This window comes from Artibeus jamaicensis, unplaced genomic scaffold (genome assembly GCF_021234435.1).
Source record: "Artibeus jamaicensis isolate MK-2021 breed Jamaican fruit bat unplaced genomic scaffold, CSHL_Jam_final contig_465, whole genome shotgun sequence".
Lineage (NCBI taxonomy): Eukaryota > Metazoa > Chordata > Mammalia > Chiroptera > Phyllostomidae > Artibeus > Artibeus jamaicensis.
The window spans coordinates 41930989-41944412 of record NW_026521843.1 but is presented as its reverse complement, the minus strand read 5'-3'; the positions used below and the strand labels follow the sequence as shown (position 1 = coordinate 41944412).

Below are 13424 nucleotides of genomic sequence, written 5' to 3'. Positions count from 1 at the left end.
TGACAACAGTGGTTCTCAATCTTCTTTCTGCTCTGTCATTCACATGTAAAACTTACTCTCACCACTGACTATACTTTTCAGCCAGAGCCATGGAGTGGGAGGTAGACAGACCTACCAAACTCTCCAAGGGTGAGGGTAGAGGAGTTGTCTAGAGCGAGAAGCCACCCTGCCACATCAATATCAATATGTGCCGCAACCCAACCTTATTTGGTAGGCCAAACTAATAAGACTAGGTAAAATACTTGTTCATGTTCTAGAATTTTAAAAATCCACACAAAATAAGAAAAACAGGCCATAGGTACTATTTTATACTTCTGTGTTCTAAGGAATATGTCTTTTAAGAGAACTCGAGTATTTGCTTTTGGAAACCTTGTAATTTATCCAGTAAGAGATAGAACAATTGTTATCTCTAACAAAAGTGCTTTACTATTTGATTAAACTAACAGAAAATTTAAAAATAAGCTCCAAGTAACGTCTATGTAGGACCTTCCTTTTTCTTTAAAAATTCAATGGAATCTACCCAAAATTGCTGATCAACTGCAAGTGTACTAAACACAATAATATCATCAGGGGCAAAAATTACTTTATGAGTCGTAAAAAAAACTTTCCTGCCCTAACACTTTCAGAAAATTAGACTCTATAAAGGCCTTAAAAGTAAAGAGAAAAAAAACCTTACTACCTTCTGAATCAGGATCTCCAAAAGGATTTAATTCTGCTACATCAGGATCACCAAATGGATTTAAATTCACAGTGGCCAAGTCCTTTTCTGCTTCATCCAAAAAGTTAAGTTTGTTGATAAGCTCTGAAAATAAACATATGTATTAGTTCACAGTACAGCATAATTTTGATCATTCATGAAATTTTCAAACTGTAAAAATTCACACTAATAATACCTGCAAATAATAAGATAAAGCATTTTACCGGTGGCAGAATGCCATTCAAGTATTTTGTAGCATACCAACATTTTCATATAAAACAAAACAAACATATACATATTAACTTGAAAATTTACGAAATAATAAACTATAGAAACCTTCTGAATTTAATTTGATTTAATAAAAAAAGTACTCAACTAAATTTTTACTAGAACATCCTTCTCTCCTAAATATAAATAATTCAAATGGTTTTGATCTAAGAAAATATTTTTAAAAACATTTACAATATATACACTCTAACTGAAGAAATATTGCCATGTTATATGACTAATTATTATCTTATAAGATGTTTTAAAATCACTGGCTAATGAGAATCCTGATATAAGGCTTTGCTAAAGATAGTAAGTATTGTTATGTTGTTACCTGTTGGTGTACTACAAATTAGCAAAGAAAACATTCAAGGAAAAGCACAAAGACAAAACTGACAGTTAAGTACAGACTGAAGCCAAGAGGTAGTAGGTCACAGTAAATACAGGCAATCAGAAGCAGAAAGAAAGGAAGAAAGCTCTTAGACCTTCAGAGGAACTGGCTGATTTAGCTGAAGGCATATTTGCTTGCTTTATGCAGTCATCTTGATCTTCATCTAAGCTGCTCAGAGCATTCAATTGGTTTACAATTTCTGTAAACAGAAGCCAGTCAGACAAATGTAAGGTAAGGACATTTAATTAAAGAGCCATAGAAGCATGCTGTTACTCAAAAACACAAAGAGAGGGGATATTTGGTTAATCAAGAGAATGTTATTTTGATGAACTATAATAGATGTAGTTAACTTAAAGTTTTATTGTACCATTTAAGATAGAAAATATTTTATCATTAAAACTTATATTAGTAATAGAACAACTATGTTAATAAACACCAAACAGATAATAACCCAACAGATTAACAATGGCTCTCAGTAACCACATTTTGCATTTGTAAAATAGTGCCTTATTTTAGTGCCTAAAAACATGTATGTTAAAAAGAGAATTAAAATATCCTCTGAAACATAGAAAGTATGTATGTATTATTTGTTTATAATATTCTGAATTTACACTAAAGGTTTTAGGATTACATCTACATGAATCATAAACAAAATAAGCACTTGCTCATGTTTTAGAATTTAAAAAATCAGGACTTCCACCAAGATGGAGGTGTAGGTGGAAGCACTGCACCTTCTCGCACAACTAAGTTTAAAAACAACAAAGTTTTAGCAACAAAAATGCAGCCAAACCACAGAAAATTGAACTACACGGAAGTCTGACAACAACAAACCCTTCAGCCAAACCAGTAAGAAGGGCAGAGCCAGTGGCAGAGCAGGGTCAGGCAGGAAAGATCCACCTGACTGACCTGGGCGTGCAACCCAGGTGCTCCAGCAGCCACGGGCGCATCCCAGGTGTGGAGAAGCAGGCAGACCCACTGAGGGCACAAGGCGTTGGACCCACTGAGGGTGGACCGTGGTCACACATTCATGCACAGATACACTGGTGAAGGGGCTAGCGGCGGTGAGACGGACCACGCAGGCCCCAGGGGTGGGAAGTGGCAAAGGAAACCACCATTGTCCCTCTCTGACCCTGTCCCCACATACAGCGTCACAAACCAGTGACTTGGGTGGCCCCACCCTGGTGAACACCTAAGGCTCCACTCCTTGCTCCTCAAACTTAACAGGCACGAACAGATCTAAATATGGCTCAAGAACAACTCAGAGCCCCAGAGCCAATAAAATCTAAGCAATGAAGAAACAGCCAAACTTTCAGATGCACAGTTCAAAACAATGGCGATCAGGATGCTCATAGAACTGGTTGATTTTAGTCACAAATTAGAGGAACATATGAAGGCTAAACTAATTGAAATGAATGGAAATACACAGGAAACCAATAGTAATGGAAAGGAAACTGGGACTCAAATCAAAGGAGTGGACCAGAAGGAGGAAAAAAATGACCAAACAGAAAAGGATGAAGAAACAAGAATTCAAAAAAATGAGGAGAGGCTTAGGAACCTTCAGGATATCTTTAAAGGTTCCAACATCCGAATTATAGGGGTACCAGAAGGAGAAGAGGAACACCCATGAGTGGAAAACTTATTGGAAGAAATAATAAAGGAGAACTTCCCCAATCTGGCAAAGGAAATAGACTTCCAGGAAATCCAGGAAGCTCAGAGAGTCTCAAAGAAGTTGGACCTAAGAAGGAACACACCAAGGCACATCATCATTACATTAGCCAAAACTAAAATGAAGGAGAGAATCCTAGAAGCAGCAAGAACTAAGGGGACAGTCACCTACAAAGGAGTTCCCATCAGACTGTCAGCTGATTTCTCAAGAGAGACCTTACAGGCAAGAAGGGGCTGGAAAGAGGTATTCCAAGCCATGAAATCCAAAGACCTACATCCAAGATTGCTCTATCCAGCAAAGCTTTCATTTAGAATGGAAGGGCAGATAAAGTGCTTCTCAGGTAAGATCAAATTCAAGGAGTTCATCATCACCAAGCCCTTATTATATGAAATGTGAAAGGGACTTACCTAAGAAAAAGAAGATAAAAAACATGAACAGTGAAAAGACAGCTAACTCAGTTATTAACAACCACACCTAAAACAAAAGCAAACTAAGAGGACAGCTAGATCAGGAGGAGAACCATGGAAATGAAGATCACATGGAAGGTTAGCAACAGGGGAGTGGGAGAAGGAGAAGGGGGGAGAAGGTACAGAAAATAAGTAGCACAGACGGTAGGTAGAAAATAGATAGGGGGGAGGACAAGAATAGTATGGGAAATAGAGAATCTAAAGAACTTGAGACACGTGGTCATAAACTAAAGGGGGGGATGGTGTGGGAGGGGTGTACAGGGTGGAGGGGAATGAAGGGGGGAAATAGAACAACTGTAATGGCATAATTAATAAAATACATTTTTAAAAAAGAATTTTAAAAAATCAGCACAAAATAAAAAAACAGGCAAAAACTACTATTTTCTACTCCTATATTTAAGGGACTCGAGTATCTGCTTTAGGAAAGCTTATAACTTATCCAGTAAGAGACAGAACAAAAAAGACAGGAATAGAAAAATCTTAAAATAAGAATTCATTTTGTACATTAATAGAATTTTTACATAAGTTATATATATTTCTGACAAATCTGTATAAAATTATGATTCATTGGGTGAAAATTAGCTTGAAAAAAATTAGCTTGAAAAATACTCTAGAGCCTACTAGAGTGTTCTAGTTAATTCTTGCTGTTTCCAAAGTTAAAACCCGGAAAATAAAACTTAGATATTAGGACAAACCAAACAGATTCAGATCATTCAATGGAAAAGAAAGAAAAGGAGAAATGGCAATTGTAAATCCAGTGTTAAAAATGTTCTTTAACATTGTAAATCTAACTACGCATTACAAATTTTATTTGAACCAAATCACAGAATACACAGTTGTAATAAGGTTGCTTTCATCCATTCTTTGTTGTTCAACAAATACTTATTTACCACACTGTACCAAGTGTTATGCTTGATACACAAGGATGAAAAAAAGCAGACCTAGTATTGTCCTTGTGGAATTTACCTTCTATAAAAACAGAAATTAATATTGAAACAGACAATAAAACGACTACTAGAATATTTGGTGGTTACAAGTGTGTTATTTTTTAGGTCTTTAACTGAAATATATATGAAAAGGTGATAAAGTTCTTCATTCCCCATGTTGGAATGGGAAAATATATTTTGCATGAATAAAATTGCTTGAGATAGTTAAAGTAAACCAAAGAAAATGAGGAGTTAAACACAACTAATACCAACTAAGGTCCTCATCTGAATTTGAATAAAAGTTGAATAATCAACCTTTACAAAGTGCCTTCTTTCATTTTCTTCTGCTAATAGTTTTAAACCCCACTCTGACTCAAACTAACCTAGGAAATTTCTCAGTAGGTAGAACGCATTCATAAGTTAAATCCTCTACCTTCTATGACTAGTCACTGCTAACTTTGTAATTTTTAGAAAAAATATAATGGAGTGGAAGATCAGTGTTAAGTGACTACCAGCACATAACTGACTTTTTTTGCTCATTCATCATTAGTTGTTTTTTTTTAATTTGCAAACTTTGAAAATGTGAAAAAATAATATTTACTGAGCAGTGCAAAGGGCTTTCCATGTTATCAGAATTAATTCTCATAAATATCTCAAAAAAAAGGTATTATTTCACTATCTACATTTTATCCTGTATGATTTCCACTATATTTCCCGATGTGCAGTTACTAAGTGAAACATTTTAAAATAATGCTCACAGATTTGCACTTTTCTTTACACATCAACTATTTTATATTCTTAGATATAATCTCAATTAAAGTACAAATCAATCATTTATTTAAACATTATTTAATGAGCACTGTAGGGAATACTGAGGAAATACTAGACTTGGACCTTATATTCCAAACATTAATACTGTTTCATATAGTTTTAGGTGCAACTGGGCATTTCATTAAATACTATCAATATGACTCTACTACATGACTAAATTATTTACGCTGTTCTATCCTAACTTGCCCTATTTATTCATAGCTTAAATAAATCCTTACTTAAATCCTAAAACTTCTGCTTCTAGAACATACATTCACATTAACAGCAAAAAAGTAATTTTAATTATCTATACTAACATTTCCTTTACATGATATGCAAACAAGTGTTAATACAAATCGTAAAAAGCAAAAACTTCCAAAGAAATACCATTTTCTCTCTAATAAGCATTTATGAAGTATCTATTATTTACCTGTAACAATACTGCCCCCATGGCTGTATATGTTTGTGGGACAGACAGACAAATAAAGCAATACACAGTGTATGATAAATATGATACATGATATGACTGAAACATGCATTGTAGGCTATGTGAAACTAGAAAAGAGGCTTGAGGTCTAGAAGGCCTCTTAGGCTTACTCAAATTTGAGCTAAAATGGGACAGACAGACATTATTATTAAAATAAAATAGAAAAATAGAGGGCATTTTATAAGGATAAAGAGGAGGCAAACGAGAACATTACTTATTTCAGAGAAAGACAAGTACCATATGATTTTACTCATAAATGGGTCTAACAAACAAAAAATGAACTAGCAAGCAAAATAGAGACACTCATTGATACAGAGCAGGCTGACAGCTTCTTGTATTGGGTGGTGGGGGAGGACTGGAGGGAATGAGCCAAAAAGAAAAAGACTCATGGACACAGACAACAGCACAACAAGCTGTGTGGTGACTGCCATGGGGAGGGGAATAGGAGAGCTGGAGGGGGTATAGAGGGATAAAAGGTGATGGACAGAGACTGAATTTGGGGGTATGTGTTTACAACACATACAGTGTACGGATATATTATAGAACTGTGCACCTAAAACCTGTATAATAATTTCGATAACCAGTGTCACCCCAATAAAAAATAGTAAAAAAAAGAACACGACATATTTAAGGAAATGCAAGTAGTTTGGTATTTAAGATGCCAGGGATGGGGAATGAAATAAGATAAGGCTGGCAAATGTTCTAATATGAAAGTTCTTGTGACCAAAATAAAAAATATGAACTTTACTTCAACAGCTGTGGGAACCCACTGAAAGATCAAATGTATATTTTAGAAACATCATTCCAGTAGCAACATGGTGGTAGCGTTGGGGAAAAACAAACAAACAAAAAAACAGCACAGAAAGCAAAAAGATAAGTAGTTCTATAATACCACTCCATGAGTAGAGGCACACAATAAATATTGCTAATTAAAGAATAAATTAAGAAAAAAATCAATGGTTAATCTGACATGGGGTATCAGGAAAGGAATCACGTACAACTGCCAGGTTTTCGTCTTGGGTGACTACCTGGATAGTAGTTCTGGCACGGCAATGGGGGCTATTCAGTTTAGGCATACCAACCTTTAAGTGTCTATGAAATTTGTCATGGAAATAACTCAACTGGCAGTTGTATATGTGGGTGTGAAACCCAAAATACGTAATTTTGTTATGCATTTTTCTCCTTCTAAAAAAGTATTTTTCTGTTCCTTACAAAATTCCTATAGTCAACGTATTTATACTTATAATCAGAAAAAAATTAATTAAAAAAAGATTTGCAACAAAAATGTATTTTTGTGGGAAGCTTTCCCAGTAATATAGTAGTACCCTGACCCAAAAAAATTTCCTGGACTAATACTTTTATATAACACTTTATTATTAAAGCCTTGTTTCACCCAAAATTTACATGTTTGGAAAATGTTTATGTTATAGCACAAATTTCTACCCTAGTGCTTCTCAAACTGAGCAATAAACTGGCAGTGAGCACATTCAGTGATCGTAACAGTGTGTCAATTTGAACTTGCTTCACATTGGTAAGAATGAGAAGGAAAACTAAATTAGGGGCAGGCAATCGAAGCAAAGGGTCAAGTCATTTGAGACTCTTCTTAACAGTTAGGAAGGCAAAAGAAGATAGAAATTGACCACCAGAGATTATCACACTGAATAAAACAAGGGGGGTGGGGGCACAAAGAGTGAGTGGCTTTTTTTCCTTAGGAAAGTCTGTAGTTGAGTTAAAAAAAATAAATTGCTTGGAACTGTAAAATACCTGCAAATCTTGCAGGACCATCATTCCTCTTTCCAAAGTATAACAAAATTCAGTACAGGTATATCTCATTTTAAGACAGCAACATTTCAACTTCCTGACAGAAATCAAGATCCCAAAGATGTTCCTTTTCTCACAGGTTTGAGTCCATAAATATTTGATTTATAGATACAATTAATGGGTTTAGTAATGTAATTTTCAATCTCACAGAGGATCGTAATGGGGGAATGGATGGACTTTAGGTAGAACTGTAATCACTGAGCAGTGTGTCTCCCTGGATATTCAACACCTGCCTCTGAATTAAGAAATAATGAATTATTATGATTAAGTTGCTCTCAAATTTTAAAAGTCTCTCAACAATTAGCCCCTTCTAGTTTAGTCAGTCTCTCTTAATCTTTATATGAAAATATCTTAAAAACTTAGAAGTCTACAATTTCTCATCTACCATTTATTCTTCAACTCAATACAATCTGCTTTTATCCCCACCTTTATCCATGCCCCTCACTGAAACTGCTATCACTTAAGTAACTTTTGTAACTGGCAAATATACCAGACACCTTTCAGTTTTTATCATACTTGACTTCTGTATTAACAATTCCCTCCTTGAAATTCTTCTACCACTTTCAGGATACTGGTATCTCTGGATTCTTCTCCCATCTCTTCGATAGTTCTCTCTTGGTCTCCTGTAATGATAACTCTTCTTCCCTCTGCTTCTCAAATATTATTCCCTAGGACCCCATACTTGGTCCCATTCTACACATCCCACCTCAAATCTGCTCTTCCTGGAAGAATTCATCTATTCTTATGGTTTAAACCAATGCAAATAATCCTCAGATCCGTATAGTGAGTACTAGGCTTGCATTTCCAAATGTCTAGTAGGAATTTCCACCCTAATGACCCTAGATACTCCCCTCACATACTTAACATAGAAAAAATGAAATTAAATAGCTGTCATGTTCACCTTTTATCTTTAACACCTAGCAGTTTTTAACATAGCTAGACAGTATAAATGAGTAAGTACAAGTAGTAATACTTGGCATTATGTTTGTAAAGGCAGAAAGGCATAATAATCTCTTATTTTTTAATTATAGAAACAGCATTTTTATCTATGTGCCTATCTTTGTCTATGTATCTGTGTATATACACATATATCTATGTTTCATTTATCTCTAGAAATGTTAAGCCACCCCAAAATTTGGTGACTTCAAACAATGAATTACTATTTCTCACAGTTCTATGCTGGGTGGATTCTTAGATGTTCACTGCAGTTAGATGATGGCCAAGACTAAGGTCAACTGAAAGTTAGAACTGGGCTGAACATCCAAAACTGCTTCTTCACTACTTCCTCTTAGCAAACTGTATGTTTGGTAAGAAGGCTGGAACAACTGAGTAGTGTAGGGCTCCTCCTCAGTACAGCAATCTCAGGGTAGTCAGACTCTTTCACATGGCAGCTGGCTTCTCCCAGATCATGCACTGTAAGGTGCTCAGGTACAAACTACGAAGCATTTTATGACTTAACTTTAAACGTTATCAGGTTGCTTCCACAGTATTGCATGTAGAGGGGACTACAAAAGGGCAAGAATATTGGGAGGCATTGTTAACTGGAGGACAATCTTTGGAAACTGGCTATCACGCATTATATCAGTATATCAGAAAGTTGAAATCTTTCCTTTTCTTAATAATCCAATATATTAAGTATAATTTTATGTTACCCTCCAGTATTTTGCTATGCACATATGTAAAAGGCACAGGTTTTAAATTGTGTAATTCAATGAATTTTGATAAATGTATACAGCCATATGTTATCATGAAGAACACTGCATCGCCCCAAGTTCTCTCATGCCTCTTTTCATTCAATCATCAATAGGTTATCACTATTCTAATGTTTTCCACATAAGAATAGTTTTACCTATCCTAGAACATCACATGAGGAAATCATACAGTATACACTCTTTTATGAAGTCCTCTTTCATTCAGCATAAGAGACTTTGAGATACATCTATGTCATTGAACATATCAATAGTTCACTTTTATTGCTGAATAGTATTCCATCCATGAGCATACTATATTTTAGCCATTCTCTTGTCGATGATGCTTCCAGTTTGGGCCATTATAAATAAAAATATTATGAACATGTTTTTAACAAGTCTTTTTATGGACATATTTTCATTTCTTTTGAATAATATCTAAAAAGTTGGAAAGTAGAAAAATGTTTAGTGTTATAACAAACTCCCCAAGTGACTGTACCATTATTAACTCCACCAACAATGGATAAGTTCCAGTTGGTTTGCATCTTTGTCAACATTTAGTATTGCCAGACTTTAAAATTTATCCACTCTAGAAAGTATGGAGTTATATTTCATTGTGATTTTAATTTACTTTTCCCTGATGAGGAGTGGTATTGAGAACACTGTCACATGCACATTGGCCGGTGATATATCTTCCTTCATGAACCACATTCAAATCCCTGCCCACTTAAAAATAATAGGGTTATTTTTTATTACTGAATTATACGGAATTTAAAAAAATCTATTCTGGACACAAAATATATGTCAAATATATGCTATGTGAATTTTTCTTCTAGTCTGTTATGTGCCCATACATTTTCGTAATAGTCCATTTTGATGAGTCTGTTTTTTATTTCGATGAAGTCTAAATTAATCAAACTTTTCTTTCACTGCTATAATTTCCTGCATTCACAACCTTGTTGTCTTTTTTATTTTTTCAGAAACTTTATGGTTTTAGCTTTTGTACTTAGGTCTAAAATCTACCTGAAGTTAATGTCTGTGTATCTGTGGGGTGGGAATTAAAACTCATGTTTTTCTTTATGGACATATGAGTGTTTCAGTATCACTTGTTGAAGATTTCCTTTTCTTCACTAAATTATGGTGCAATTTTGCTGAAAATTAATTTATCAAATAAGTGTGAGTTTTTTAAGGACTGTCTGTTTTTTTTTCCATTGATCTGTCATATGGCTATAACACACTATCTTGGTTATTATAGCTTTAAGTAAATTTTGATGTAAGGCAGTACTAGTATAACCATTCTGTTCTTTGTCAAGATTTTTTGGTCATTCAGGTCCTTTGAATTTTTTATATTTTAGAATTAGCTTTTCAACTTCTACTTTAAAAAAGAAGCCTGGTAGGACTATGAATGGCTTTGAGTTGAATTTATAGATGGCCTTGAGTAGAAGGGACATATTAACAATATTGAATCTTCTAATCTATGAACAAAAACTCTCTCTCCATTTATTAAGGTCTTTTTAATTACCTTCAGTAATGTAGTGTTTTCAATGTGAAGGTTTTTCCACACATTTTGTTAAATTTACCTCTAAGTAGTCTATGTTATGTTTAACCTCTATTATATATGAAATTGTTTTATTAGTTTCATTTCTCGAATGTTAGTTGTTCATATAAAAATAGACATTTCCCCACATTGCTCTTGTCTACTGTGCCCTGCTAGGATCTCCAAATAATGTTGAATATAAGTGGTAACAGCAAATATCCTTGCCTCGATCCCAATCTTAGGAGGAAAGTGTTTAAGTTTCACCATAAAGTGTGATGTTAGTTGTAGCTTTCCATAGATGCATTTATCAAAATGAAAAAATTCCCTATAATAAAACTACTGAGAAACCTGATACTGAATTTCATCAAATGCTCCTTTTGAGGTAAAGGTTTTGCTCCTTTATTCTGTTAATATTGTTAAACCAACCTTTCATTCCTAGGACAAATCCTCAGCAAATGCATATTGGTATTTAAAATATTTTTTGTCTCCTGACTTCTACCCTAAGTAAATATTGGAGAGCTTCTAACTCCTTCAGATCTCTCACTTCCATTCCAATCTGGTGTCATGGGCTTCTAGTGTCTGCAGAATTCTCCCAGAGCCTTGAGGGGAATGTTAGAGAGTGTTCAATTTTCATTAGTAGAAACAAAGCAGCATAAGAGCTTAGAAGTGCAACAGAAGTAAGACACATTTGTAATCTGTATCTTCTGCCTCTTCCACTATTCTCTGAATGACAAACTTGAATTCTGAACACTGGGAAGAGATATTCTTGCTGTCTTCAAATTCTTATTTATGGTCTCAAACTCCTTTAAAAAGGAGTTAGCTGTGGTGCCTTAAAAACCTTTTAGCTCAAAAAAATCAGAACTAATCCCATCTCTATGTTTCTATTCTATTTCCCAAACTTAACACCTAATAGATGGAGAATTTCAAAAATTATCCTTTACACAGACCTCCAGAATAGGGTGCCATTTTTTATTTTATTTTTTTACTTTATAGAGTCTACAGCAATCTTATAATTTTGTTTATGAGCCTTCTAGGTACTGGAGAACAGATATCCTGGTAAAAACCCAAAGCAAATTAATAGATGTTTTCTGACCAGAGTCCCAAGTTTACTTTAAGGGACCTTCGAATCAAAGGAGGGAGCCCTACTTATCCCTATTCAAGTAGGACATTTGATCTCAAAAGGCTGAGTCATACCATAATCAACTGAAGCTCCTCATACTTCTACTACCACCTGTACTGTAAGATTATGTTCCTTGAAAGTAGCCAATATATCATTCTCTTCCTCTCCCAAAATTAATTTTACCAACTATAGGAAAAGGACTGACAAACACCAGGCAAATTACTTACGGTAGAAATGAGCCCTGATTTATTTATTTATTTTAATATTTTATTTATTTATTTTTAGAGAGAGAGGAAGGGAAGGAGAAAGTGGGAGAGAAACATCAATGTGGGGTTGCCTCTCATGTGGCCCCCACTGGGGACCTGGCCTGCAACCCAGGCATGTGCCCTGACTGGGAATCGAACTGGCAACCCTTTGCTTCACAGGCCTGTGCTCAATCCAGTGAGCTACACCAGCCAGGGCTGAACCCTGATTTATAAATCACACCAGGATGGAAGGACTGCGAATGCACTATACAGACAAAGGAAGGCCACAGCTTGAGCTTCTCTGATTGTGGAAACTTGTAACTGGGCATGTCCCTTACAGGGACCAGGGAAATTATGCTTAGTAAACTGTAACAAAAGATATCAGCTCTTGGGCAGCATGAAGATTCTAACCTAATCATTGCTGTTAACTATGTGGATCTTGTCTGCTTGTACTCAAGTTGTCATATGAGCACATAAGTCAAAGAATAGCACTTGTGCTGCTGTGAGGATTCCAGGAAAAAGATGAATGTTCTGCTGACATGCTGTTTCTTGTCCAATATCCTTCGAGGTAAATCTAATGCTAAGTTTGGTCAATTCAGGTCATGTGAGTCTGAATGTGTACTTAAGCCCAAGGAGAATATTTGGTGATCTTTGCAGGAACTACAAGTAAACCAGGGGCCTTTCAGGTATCTCATAATATCTAGTTTCCCTGATAATGTTTTGCTATCAACTGCTTCACTTAAACCTGATTTTCTGAGCTGTATCAATAGGACTTTAACATTTTTGTGCAGGAGACTTTCTTTTTCTCTTCCTGTTGTTTGTTCAGATATTTAGCATGTATACCAAAGATGGTCAAATTATCAAATTTTGATTCAAGCACTGTGAGGCTGCTATATAGATGAAGGTACAGATTGTTCTGAAACCATATATAACTTCTAATATTTGCTACAGTATTATAAAATTTCAAATTATTATGGAAGTAAACTTTTCATTAAAAGGGTTTGTTTCTTTAACTCCAGGGTCTATCACTCTCACTACATTTCAGTGATGTTTCCAAATGCAATTCAAAATTCCCTACTGCACTTCTGTAGAATGCATCTACACACATATCATCAATAAAAGGTTCCAACCAAAGAGCTGGTCCCAAAGTGCTTCTAGTTAGCAGTGAATTCTGTCTCAGCCAGAAGAGGGTAGAGATTTTTGGTCAGTCCAAGCATAGATACCATGAATCTATTTTTACCTTCTAGAAAAGACTATAATTTCAGAAGACACAGTATGTTAATTATTATTGCCTTATAGCAA

General features: G+C 35.0%; 1 protein-coding gene across 10 annotated transcripts in view; it reads right to left on the bottom strand.

The window, feature by feature from the left end:
- The window catches only part of EHBP1 (EH domain binding protein 1), a 375639-nt gene that overhangs the window by 208444 nt on the left and 153771 nt on the right, over nt 1-13424 (bottom strand). For 7 of the 10 annotated variants that reach the window (XM_053667020.1, XM_053667021.1, XM_053667023.1 and 4 more), the window contains exons 8-9: nt 1450-1554; nt 680-802 (exon numbers count right to left, since the gene is read on the bottom strand). In XM_053667020.1, the coding sequence (XP_053522995.1) occupies nt 680-802; nt 1450-1554 (228 nt within the window). The remainder of the gene's footprint in view (nt 1-679; nt 803-1449; nt 1555-13424) is intronic. The other 3 variants (XM_053667025.1, XM_053667028.1, XM_053667027.1) reach the window with 1 other exon arrangement.